This window comes from Pimephales promelas, chromosome 19, assembly GCF_988280905.1.
Source record: "Pimephales promelas chromosome 19, fPimPro1.hap1.1, whole genome shotgun sequence".
Taxonomy (NCBI): Eukaryota; Metazoa; Chordata; class Actinopteri; order Cypriniformes; family Leuciscidae; genus Pimephales; species Pimephales promelas.
The window spans coordinates 3464390-3477540 of record NC_142787.1 but is presented as its reverse complement, the minus strand read 5'-3'; the positions used below and the strand labels follow the sequence as shown (position 1 = coordinate 3477540).

The 13151-nt window shown below is 39.8% G+C and overlaps 1 protein-coding gene across 2 annotated transcripts in view; it reads left to right on the top strand.

Annotated features, from left to right (window-relative positions):
* The window catches only part of gabrb2b (gamma-aminobutyric acid type A receptor subunit beta2b), a 145525-nt gene that overhangs the window by 60165 nt on the left and 72209 nt on the right, over positions 1-13151 (top strand). For both annotated transcript variants that reach the window (XM_089123919.1, XM_089123918.1), the window contains exon 4: positions 5738-5958. In XM_089123919.1, coding sequence (XP_088980045.1) covers positions 5738-5958 — 221 coding nt within the window. The remainder of the gene's footprint in view (positions 1-5737; positions 5959-13151) is intronic.

Here is a 13151-nt window from a genome sequence, read left to right as displayed (position 1 = left end):
GCCGTCACATTTTCCTGTCTGTGGATCAAAATATATCAAGGAATTATTCTGAAAGGAACTCTATTGCACCCCACTTTTGTTTATTGGATCTGTATGCTTCATTTACATTTTTATGTTTATGTATTTTTTTGTCTGTAAAAAATCTTCAAATGATGCAAAAATTATCATTTTGCGTCATCAGAGGATGTTTTGTCCAGAGGCTAAAGACTACAGTCAGTAGTAGGGTCTGTCCCGCATGTCCTCAACCCACCTATAGAGGGCGATCTCACTCACAGAATGAACACATAGTGTCGGCCATCTTTTTTTGGAAGCTAAGCTAACAGGCTCTTGTTCTGTGGAGAAAGCTGAGTAGTAGGGGTTACCATCCTCTTTTCCCCGGACATGTCCGGCCGTGGATGTCCGGGATTCAGCTTTTGCTTTCTGCAGTCGCCATTCATTGTTTACATGCACAGCTTTTGTTTCAATCTAACTGAATTCATTCCGATTGGTGAATCTGAATGTAGTGTTTACATGAATGCTACATGAATCGTCACGCTCGCCACAGGAAACATAATGAATGGCGGTTGTAGAACGCAAAAGCCCATTCCCGGACATTTTGGGCGATCTCGAAACACATTTTCGGCCAGACTCATCACGGAGACTCACTAGTAGCCTAGACTTGTTGTTTAACTACTGTGCTCTGTTACCGGTAGGCGTGGCCTTCTAGGTCAGCGAAGCAAGTGCATTCTGGGAGTTGTTGTCTTTCATCCACATAAGCCAAAAATACATTTTCTGGCTTTTCTCAGTCTAGAAAGCTCCAAATTCAAAAATAATTTCACATTTGTTCTACATAAATGACCCATTTTAAATACACATTCATCTTTCCAGAGGTGAAGTGTCCCTTTAATGTTTGAGGATCGCGTTGTTTTACCAAGCAATCTTCTATCACTTGCATCAGCTTCTTCTTCACTTGTGTTTTGATCCAGAGATTCTGTACCAAAAAGATATGCGTAATGGCACACCCTACTGTATAACAAGGAAAATGTGGATAGATGAAAAATTCAGGGGTAAATTGTAAATTAGATTTGAAGCATATTCTTTTCTTTAGAACATATATTTTCAAATAATGCAAGTTTAGACTCGTGTATGCCAAGTATACTTAGAATACTTAATTATACTTGTGAGTACAAATATAGTCCAAATATACTTAAAGTATATACTTTAGTGCAATTTTAAGTATATTTCTGAGAACAATATAAAACATAGACTGAAAGTATACTTTCTTATTTTTAGTTTAAGAGAAGGATAATAGCACACTTTAATAATCTTATTTTTTCGTGAGGATATAACTTAAAGGATTAGTTCACTTTTAAAAAAACTTTTGCTGATAATTTACTCACCCCCGTGTCATACAAGATGTCCATGTCTTTCTTTCCTCAGTCGAAAAGAAATTAAGGTTTTTGATGAAAACATTCCAGGATTTTTCTCCTTATAATGGACTTCAATGGGAACCAGGTCCAACCGAGGTCCAAACGACAGTTATAACAGTTTCAGATGCAGCTTCAAATGTCTTTAAACGATATCAGACGATGAATAAGGGTCTTATCATGCGAAACGATCGGTTATTTCAAAACTTATTCCAAAAATGTAACTTTTCTAAGGACAAATGCTAGCCTTTCTCCATTCTGTGAGGCGCGTTTGCAACGTCACGTAATACGTAATTACGTTCAAAAGGTCACGGGCGACGTAGCCAGAAGTACAGAGTCAGAGTGTTTACAAGTTGAACGCATAGGTTGAACGTGAAAACTTACTCAAACGCCGTTTACAAAAAAGGAATTAAAAGGTAAAACAACGATGTCGGACGATTTTGATTCTGTACTTCCGGCTACGTCGCCCGTGACCTTTTGAACGTAATTACGTATTACGTGACGTTTCAAACGCGCCTCACAGAATATAGCAAGGCTAGCATTTGTCCTTAGAAAAGTTACATTTTTGGAATAAGCTTTGAAATAACCGATCGTTTCGCATGATAAGACCCTTATTCATCGTCTGATATCGTTTAAAGACATTTGAAGCTGCATCTGTAACTGTTATAACTGTCGTTTGGACCTCGGTTGGACCTGGTTCCCATTGAAGTCCATTATAAGGAGAAAAATCCTGGAATGTTTTCATCAAAAACCTTAATTTCTTTTCGACTGAGGAAAGAAAGACATGGACATCTTGGATGACATGGGGGTGAGTAAATTATCAGCAAAAGTTTTTTCAAAAGTGAACTAATCCTTTCATTTTTGGAACTGTGTTACATTTATGGGACAAAAATGAAAGAACTACTATAAATGAAATGGAACTTAAAGTTAACCTAATAAAAAAAATCTGATGCTCATAGTTTTCAGGAAATGTCAGAGGATACTTACTGAAATATTAGCGCAGTCTCATCCCAAGACGTCATATAACTGACGCTTTTGACCATACGTCAATATCCGCCGTTTTAGGGTACCCTTCAACGTCGGTTAGATGACGTTATCTAATCCTAACCCACCTAACTGACGTTAAAGTTAAAGCGTCAGTTGGATGACGCCCCAGGATCGTCATCTAACTGACGTTAAAGGGTACCCTAAAACGGCGGATGTTGACGTATGGTCAAAAGCGTCAGTTGAATGACGTCTTGGGATGAGACTGTGTTAGAAATATCGCCCTTGGTAATGCATTTGCTGGAACTCCTAAATTTAAACTCAACAACTTAATGAGATTGGACTTCAGACGGCTCTAATTGTGTCGAGTAATTGTTGCAATCATGTGGCGACCCTCTCCATTTGATTATCTCTTGAGTGGTGGTCACCCACTGCAGAAAATCCACATGAACTCTGAAGATGATGTCAACTCTCTGATGAGGTTGAATAACAGGTGCTGCCCCATGATTCTTCAGAAGACACTTCCCAAAACCTCTTTCCAGAGCATGTTACTCACATGGTTCGTCAGAAAACATCATCCGTCCCCACCCACGCTAGCTTACTGTACACCATGGTGCTCATTAGCTCCAAGCGTTTGACAGCCACCTCCACTCAGAAAATGTAGGATAGCAATGGTGACAGCTATTTTTTATGTTGTTTGTTGCCTCATTGTAGGGTTTCTGGTGGCACATAGGATGTATATAGTTTTCCCAGACTATGAGCCACACAGCTATCCTAATAGAAGATAGCTCTCTTTGGTATCCCAGTACCTGGCCTGAGGAGAAGATTAGAACCTTAAGAAGTCTTACTGATCATATAAAGCATACTATCTCAATCTCAGAGACTTGGTATCTTTTAAAACTTTCCTTAGTAATGCTAAGAGAAAGCCATGAAAGCCCGCCTGGTGTTGCATGGTATTTCATAATAAGCTTTGCCGCAAGAGAGCGAATCTGAGATTTGGTTTATCAGCGTATAAACAGAAAAATGTCATCATCACCTATGAGGTACATTGGACTGGCATTTAGCACTTTTTTTTGCAAAGTCTCTTTTAATGCTAAATGTTTTAGTGAATTTTGAGACTTAGCCATTTATTTATATATCTACTAATTTACTTATACATGTCTACAACATTTTCCTATTGGTTTTAATTAAGAACTAATCAGAAACTAATTAAAAATATTTTAGGGTAAATCAGTGGGGTTCCTGGACCTCAAACACACTACGAGTTCTGCTACACAGCAGTAATGTTGTTGTGTACAAACTAGGCCCATGCCCACCACTGAGGGTGACAAGCCCCCTTTGCACTTCATTACGCACCGCCCTGGTGTTAAGATGACACAAAGTTGGAAAAGGTTACATTTTTAAAATGGTCTAGCAGCTTGACATCGTCATTTTTAAAATTATTGAGGTGGCCAATCAAATCAATGAAGCTGAATTCCAGTGTGACATCAGTTAAAATGAGTAAAAGTGCATGAGTGCCTCTGCCATTTAATAAAGAACATATAAATAGTTGCTTTCCTTTTAAATAATATTCGTCCTGAAACTAATACATGCCATGAAGACATTCACAAATTCTGTCCCTATGTTATTTGCTTAAATGTGGCAAAACTGTATGCATTTCACAACTTGGTTTGATTTGAATTTCAGAACAGCTAAGAAAACATATCTTTAAAATAGGGCTGTGCAAAAATTAATTGCGATTAATCGCATCCAAAATAAAAGTCTGTGTTTACACAATATATTTGTATGTGCTGTTTCTAATTATTTTGTATGTACAAATACACACACATGCATGTATATATTTTAGAAAATGTGTTATTCATATATTAAATATTTATATTTATATAATATAGATTATTTATATATATATATACAGAATTTAAGCACAAATAATTCTTAAATATATACATGCATGCATAGGTATTTATATATACAAAATAATTATATACAGCACACACAAATATATTATGTAAACACAGACTTTTATTTTGGATGCACAGCCCTACTTTAACCCTTATGCTGCATTAGGGACATTTTTGGTCTTTTGCAGTTTAATTTCTTTGACCATTTTGGCTGTTTTAATGCAAATGGTATGACATTTGGCAAAATTGTGACTTTTTGGATACATGTGATCCCATTTTGCAAAATATGTATAACACACACTGTGTAGATCAAATAGTAACACTCAGCACCATAAAGACCAAAAATGGCCCATTGAAACCCATTAAAACGTTGTTTAAATCTGAGGCTGTCAGTAATACATGAAACATGATTTTTGCACAAACATCCTTTCATTTTGAAGCAAAAGCATTATATTTGCATTATATAGTGTATTCCACCAGATGACGTCACTACATATTTATTCCCTATGGGTGGAAATGCACCTTATTTTAGGCAATAGGCAATGTTTAATAGGTGGCCATTTTTGGTCTCTAACGCGCTAAGTGGGATTTTTTGCAAAGTGGGACTGTGATAATCCAAATCTAAAGTTTTCTCTTTGCATTTAGTTTATTGAAAATAATTTATTTTTTGTGTTTTTTCCTCTTATACAAATCGATGGTTTCGCAAACAAAACTGGTAATTAAAGGGTTAAAATCCTGAAATTGAATACATTTTTGGTAGTTATGATGAGGACTGATGCTGGTTAAAAGATTTAACTTGGTAAAAGTGGAAAATAATAATAATATATAATATTTTAGGCAATGTTTAATATGTGGCCATTTTTGGTCCTTAATGCACTCAACGGTGTTAAAAATCGAATGCAGCACAAGGGTTAAAAGAAATAGACAAAAAACACAGTTACAAACATCAAAAGGAAAATATGATACAACCATTCCCAGTCTCCCATATTCTTCAGCCCGCTTTGTACTTTGTCATGCACGTCGGTAGCTTGCTGATGAATGCTTTGCATTTTGAAATGCCTATGCAAAAAGTGTCATTGCTGTTTTAAAGGTCAGTGAGTTATTTGATAGTCCAAATCAGCATGCAGGTTTGGAACGACATGACGGCATTTTTAGGCGAACAATGCCTTAAAAGAATGATTGAAATGGTTCATTTTTGTTCAGTAGATTCCCAGTGTGCTCTCTGTACTAGTCTCCAGTGTTTTAACACTCATTTTGCGCAACCTGGTGCGCAATCTTGCTTTTAACGTTTCATCATCAAATTTTAAAGCCAGTCATGTAATATTAACCCCCAAAGGATGTAAACATTCCCTAAAATATCTTCCTCTTTATTTCCTATCTTCTTATATTGTCTTTAGACCTGGTAATTCAGTAATCTTCTCTATGTTTATGGTTTGTTTTTTTCAGGACTACACATTGACTATGTATTTCCAGCAAGCCTGGCGAGACAAACGCCTGTCCTATTCTGAGATTCCTCTTAACCTGACGCTGGATAACAGGGTAGCTGATCAGCTGTGGGTGCCGGATACATACTTCCTGAATGACAAGAAGTCTTTTGTACATGGTGTAACAGTGAAGAACAGAATGATCCGTCTTCATCCAGATGGCACTGTGCTTTATGGGCTCAGGTAACAATTCATCACATAATAGCAGTTTATTTTAAACGTTACAAATCTTTTATTCAACATTTGCCAAAGCATCATAATCCCCGTGACAGAATACCCACAGAAAATGCTTTTGATATTCCGAGTAAATCAATGAATGGTTATGTGCTCTAGATCTGTGCAGCATCAAACTGACTGAAATAGACAAGACTGTATACGTGAGATACAATTACAACATCATGTGTATAATTAAAGGAACAAAATAATTAAGATGAGGATCATTTCTGACAGTGAGAACTGTAACTGTTCTGAACAGTCCATGGTGGGAATCTCTTTATTGATTTAGTTCACGCTTTTGGAAGGATAGGAGGCCAGCAGTACATGGAAGCTGGCTAAAATGTCAACTATAAAGGTGATCATGATGTGAAAGTTAGCTTCACTTACAATATCGTGGTCAAAATAAATGATACAAATATGGTTTCACTTTATTTGGATGGTCCCTTCAACACATTCAGGTGACTATAAGTCACGTTGCACCTACATCTCTACTCACTCTCACTAGAGTGTGAGTAGAGTATTAGTAGACTTGTAGGTTTAAGGATAGAATAAGTTGACATGTAGTTGCAATGTAGTCCGTAGATTGTCTGTTGGAGGAGCATCACAATAAAGAGTTGGCAGATATTAAGCAGACAGTCTACTAATACTCTAATGAGAGTTAGTTGACATGTAGTTGCAAAGTTACTTAGGGACCATCAAAATAAGGTGCTACCAAAAATACAATACTGCCATCACAGAAATTTCAATCCTAATGGGTTTTCAATTTCTCAGATAATTCTTATGATTACCAGTTCCTTTTTGAGGGAACTCAACGCAGTGTCCTGCCGTCGACGCAATGTTAACACTTCTGCTTGAGTGTGTCGTAAGCATGTGTGGAAACTTTTGTCCGAGTTCAGGTGACGGAACAAGATAAATGTCATCAGTTTCTTTGTCATACGAAAACCGCATGTCTGTGTTTGTGTGGAGGATATTGCTTGTCTACCCTGTTTTGAATGAGTGAAATATGGCATCTAGAAAAAAGTATGAGCAATGTGTGCTGCCAGCCCTCACTATCTTACGGAGCCCCCCTAGTCCCACTTTGGCAAAAAAAAAATAATAATTACAACTATCTTGTGGCCTCAAGATAGTAATTCGTGGCCTCAAGATACTAACTCGTGGCCTCAAGATACTATCTCGTGGCCTCAAGACAGTAACTCGTGGCCTCAAGATAGAGTTAGTATCTTGAGGCCACGAGATAGTATCTTGAGGCCAAGAGTTAGTATCTTGAGACCACGATTTACTATTTTGAGGCCACAAGTTACTATCTTGATGCCACGAGATAGTATCTTGAGGCCACGAGTTAGTATCTTGAGGCCATGAGTTAGTATCTTGAGGCCACGAGTTACGATCTTGAGGCCACGAATTACTATCTTGAGGCCACGAGTTAGTATCTTGAGGCCACAAGTTAGTATCTTGAGGCCACGAGATAGTATCTTGAGGCCACGAGATAGTATCTTGAGGCCATGAGATAGTATCTTGGGCCACGAGATAGTATCTTGAGGCCACGAGTTACTATCTTGAGGCCACGAGTTACTATCTTGAGGCCACAAGTTACTATCTTGAGGCCACGAGTTACTATCTTGAGGCCACAAGTTACTATCTTGAGGCCACGAGTTAGTATCTTGAGGCCACGGGTTAATATCTTGAGGCCACAAGTTAGTATCTTGAGGCCACGGGTTAATATCTTGAGGCCACAAGTTACTATCTTGAGGCCACGAGATAGTATCTTGAGGCCACAAGTTACTATCTTGAGACCACAAGTTACTATCTTGAGGCCACGGGTTACTATCTTGAGGCCATGAAATAGTATCTTGAGGCCATGGGTTAATATCTTGAGGCCACAAGTTACTATCTTGAGGCCACAAGTTACTATCTTGAGGCCACAAGTTACTATCTTGAGGCCACAAGTTACTATCTTGAGGCCACGAGATAGTATCTTGAGGCCACGAGTTAGTATCTTGAGGCCACGAGTTACTATCTTGAGGCCACGAGTTACTATCTTGAGGCCACGAGTTACTATCTTGAGGCCACAAGGTAGTATCTTGAGGCCACGGGTTAATATCTTGAGGCCACAAGTTAGTATCTTGAGGCCACGGGTTAATATCTTGAGGCCACAAGTTACTATCTTGAGGCCACGAGATAGTATCTTGAGGCCACAAGTTACTATCTTGAGGCCACAAGTTATTATCTTGAGGCCACAAGTTACTATCTTGAGGCCATGAAATAGTATCTTGAGGCCACGGGTTAATATCTTGAGGCCACAAGTTACTATCTTGAGGCCACAAGTTACTATCTTGAGGCCACGAGATAGTATCTTGAGGCCACGAGATAGTATCTTGAGGCCACGAGTTAGTATCTTGAGGCCACGAGTTACTATCTTGAGGCCACGAGTTACTATCTTGAGGCCACGAGTTACTATCTTGAGGCCACAAGTTAGTATCTTGAGGCCACGGGTCAATATCTTGAGGCCACAAGTTACTATCTTGAGGCCACGAGATAGTATCTTGAGGCCACAAGTTACTATCTTGAGGCCACGAGTTACTATCTTGAGGCCACGAGTTTCTATCTTGAGGCCACGAGTTACTATCTTGAGGCCACGAGTTACTATCTTGAGGCCACGAGTTACTATCTTGAGGCCATGGGTTAATATCTTGAGGCCACAAGTTACTATCTTGAGGCCACGAGTTACTATCTTGAGGCCACAAGTTACTATCTTGAGGCCACGAGATAGTATCTTGAGGCCACGGGTTAATATCTTGAGGCCACAAGATAGTTATAATATTATTATTTTTTTTGCCAAAGTGGGAATAGGGGGGCTCCGTACTATCTACTACACAGCTTGTGCCATTGTTCAATAGCTAAAATGGTCGCCACAGAGAGGCATCTGTGGCTACACCTCTTCGGCATTAAGGAAAAAACTTTCTTGTTGGATGCCCAAATTCACAATCTGGACTATTCAGTAACACAGTCAACTCTGGTGTCGATGGGTTTCAGGTGGCCAAAAAGCAGACGATGACAGTTTTTTCCCTTCCCACTTCCAGAAGCCTGTGGCTTCTACAGGAGTAGGGGGAGAAAAGGGCTTGTGTGTCTGCCTGTGTCCCCCCTAGTCAAGACTGCCGGCCCAGGCAATGCACGTTGCCGACCTGACTCCATTGCGACTTCAGGGCATCCGTGTACTGAATTACACTGTCAACTGTCTGATTGTAGCTCAGTCTAAAAAAAATGCGTTATGAAATCAATCTCGTTCTTGTCCGCTTCAAGTGTAAAAGCATGCTCTCTCCACTTTTGTGAAGAATTTTGTGAGGTTGGTGTTGGACTTAACATCGATACAGGCACATTTGTCACCTGCTCGGGTCGGGTCAAGTCCATCCTTACAGCCAAGAAAGTACTCAGGCTATGTCAGGATATTCCTATCAGACAATATCAGAGGCTGATGGGTCTTATGGAAGCCACTCCCAATTTGTTGTGGGTCAAGAGCAGTGAGTTTCACCCATTAGGCAACCCTTTGAAAACAATAAGGGTTATGCGCCGATGTCTTTGTACACTTTCTATGTTTAAGAGCCCCCGATTTTTATGTCTTTGATTCCACATTGGGGGCGAACTGTTGTCCACAGACTTCTCCTTCAGAGGTTGGCTTCCTCAAATCTCCCCACTGTCGACCGCACTCTTCCCACTGTTCCCTTCGCCCTCACATTTCCAGCTCGGTTAGAGCTGGATGCCATGGTGCAGACGTGGCAGAGGTTGTGTCTGTTAACATTTTACCAGATCACTCTGCTCCCGGGAGTTCTATCGAGAGTTCACCGGGACAGAGTTTGCCTGTTGCTAGTGGCTCCATTTTGGTCGGCCTGAGTCTTGTTTTCCTTGTATCTTTCCCGAAAGGCTCTCCATGGGAGATTCCGACCAGGAACGACCTTCAGTCTCAGGTGCGGTGTGTAATTCTCCACCCTCTGCCCAATACCTAGATGCTGTGGATTTGACCCCTGTAGGGGACCAACTCACAGATTGCAGTCTCTAAACTGAGGTTGTTAAGGCCATCCTAAACGCTAGAGCTCCCCCCATGAGGAAACATTATGCTCCTGATTAGGCATCTCTTTGCATCGTGGTGCGCTCAGCGCCATATCGACACAGTCCACTGCCAGTTCAGTGCTTGAGCTGAAATAAAAATGAAATGAAAAGAGGCATTTATATAGTGCATCACTATGTACTACTGCAGACCCAAAGTGCTTTACATTCCTACCAGGGAATCTCTCCTCAACCACCATTGTGCAGCATCCACTTGGATGATGCGACAGCAGCCACAGAACAATGGCACCATTGCACTCACCGCGCATCAGCTAAAGGTGAAGAGGAGAGAGCGTAATCAAGCCCATTCAGTGGATGGGGATGATTGATAACGGCCAATGGAGGGAATTTGGCCAGGACACCGGGGTTTCAGCCCTACTCTTAGAAGAAGTGCCATGGGATTTTTAATGACCACAGAGAGTCAGGACCTCAGTTTAACGTCTCTTCCAATGGACGGTTCTTGTTACAGTATAGTGTCCCCATCATTAGGACCCACACAGACCACAGGGCCTCACTTACACCTTGTTCAACAGCAACCTAGTGTTCCCAGGAGGTCACCCATCTAGTTGCTGACCAGGCTTAACCCTGCTTAACTTCAGTAGGCAAACAGTCTTGGGCTACAGGGTGATACGGCTGCTGGTTTCTGAACATATTTCAGCAGGGCTGTCTCCTGCTACACTTTTCTTTGGGATACTTGGTGTGTCGCTATAGTCCCGGAAGTCTTATCAGATGTTCCAGAGTCAGCCTCTGAGAAGTTTCTGAGTCTCAAGGTGGCTCTGTTATTGGTGATTACTTTGCTTAAGAGATTAGGAGACTTGCAGGCCCTTTCACTTGCCTTATCCTGTTTAGATTTTGCCCCTGGGCTGTTCAAAGTCATATTGCATTTGAGGCCGGATTATGGTCCGATGAGGCCTCTCCTTAATGCTCGTTAGGTCATTCTTCAAGCTTTCTTCCCTTCGCCAGCTGACTTGCCAGAACAGGAGAGCAGCACTTAATATGTCCAGTCAGGGCACTTAGGATTTATATTAACTTCACATAACCTCTCATCTCTTTTCTCTGGAGCAAAGAGCATTTTGCCAAATGTTTCAAATCTGACTTTTGGGTCATGTGACCTGAACTTGGTAATTAAGGTCTTTAAGATTCCTCGAAACTTCCAGGCAGGTGAGTTTTGGAGTCTGACACAGGAGTTTGTGCCATTGAGTTTGTAGTCATGTTTTCTGGATAACCTTCTCCTGTCTAATCGTCTGATCATCTTCCAGTTATACTCTCCTATGTAATCTTGTTTTATATTCTTTTACGTTGTTGTGACGTTGGTGTTTTTCAAGTGGAAAGAGCAATTATCTTTAGGTGTTTATACTATCCCAGAAAGATACTGCGAACTTGTTAATTACCTGATGTTTGCTCTTCTATTTACAGTAAACCTGTGTTTGGGTTCCTATTCCTGTGAGATTTTACCTGATACATGCACGTGTTATCAGGGATAGTCAAACCTGTGCTTGAATTTAAAAATCCTGCCTAAAACTATAAGATAAGACCCTCAATTTCCGACTTAAAAACACTGTCCTCATTATTATTATCATGCAGAATCCACAGGTTTATTAGTGAGGTAACTTTCTTCCACAGAATGGGAGATGCTGTGAAATGTGAGCAAGCCTCAAGAATGAGGCTACTACAAGCTAAAATGAACATGTGACAAACACAGAAAGGAACTAATGGACCAAAACGAAACAGAAACATACTCTGACCCTGACATGAGTGTTCACTTGTGATAAACACTAGTTAAAGCCTTAAATGTGTTTGGAATTATCAGATTGTTCCCATATGAGCTCTATTGAAAAGACCTCTACAGTCAAATGACATTTACACTAAGAGGACTTTGACCCAAATGTTTGGCATCTGTTGAAGTCAGGGCAGTATTTACACTGTCTCTAAAATAAACTATGCTGTGTGTCCACAGAGATGACACAGTTTTAGGGAAAATAGATGCATGTGTGGATAAAAGATTACCTGCAATGTGTATGTTGGCTCAATCCACATCAAGGGCATTTTTAAATAGATTAAGATAGGATAATGTTGTGGCAAATGTTCTCTCAAACAAGTCATTCTCTCATGACTAATTTATTTCCCAATGATTTGCCAATTTATTCTGCAGTTTGCAATGCTGTACCTCAAAGTCATTCAGCGTGTGCTAGACGGAATAGTTATATTGTCTCTTTGTAACATTTCACTGCACCTCAAGGTGATGGATACTTGTGGAGGCCGATCTCATTTGTCTTACTCACAAGCTCTTGCAAAGACTACTAAAGCAGCATGCGTGTGAAGTTATGTCAACCTGATACATCACACGCAGATTTAATATAAGTGCTCTGTTATTAAGGTCATAGAATTATGCATGTGGAAGCTGAATTTGTTAAGGTTTACACATTCTCACCATCAGTTCTCTGCCATCATCTGTGTGCGGCAGTGGATGTACTGTACTCTTTCATTGGCTCTATTTATACTTATGTCAACTGTTTCTTTTACCAGTGGCTTTCACTTTTTCTTCTTTCCTTTTTTATTGGAGACATATTCAAATTTGGCAAAAGAGTGGTTGGACATTTCCAATCTACATGTACTACCCTTTTATGTACTATTTTGTATTGTTTTAATTATATTTACAGAAATTGTGTAGTACAAAAAATATATTGGTAACACTTTACTTGAAGGGGTGTGCATAAGACTGACATGACAACTTCATAATCATGACATGATATACAGTCGTGCTCAGAATTAATGGCACCCCTGGTAAATATGATGAAAACTGGCTGTAAAAAATAATTCTGCATTGTTTATCCTTTTGATCTTCCATTCAAAAAATTGGCAAAATTCTAACCTTTCATTGAAGCTAAAGAATTGAAAGTGGGGGTAAATCACACTATGAAATAAATGTTTTTCTCCGAAACACTCTGGCCATAATTGTTGGCACCCCTAGATTTTTTTATGAGAAAAATATCTCTGAAGTACATTCCCATTAATATTTAATTTTTTAAGCAATTCAGGGTGACTAGGAACATAAAATT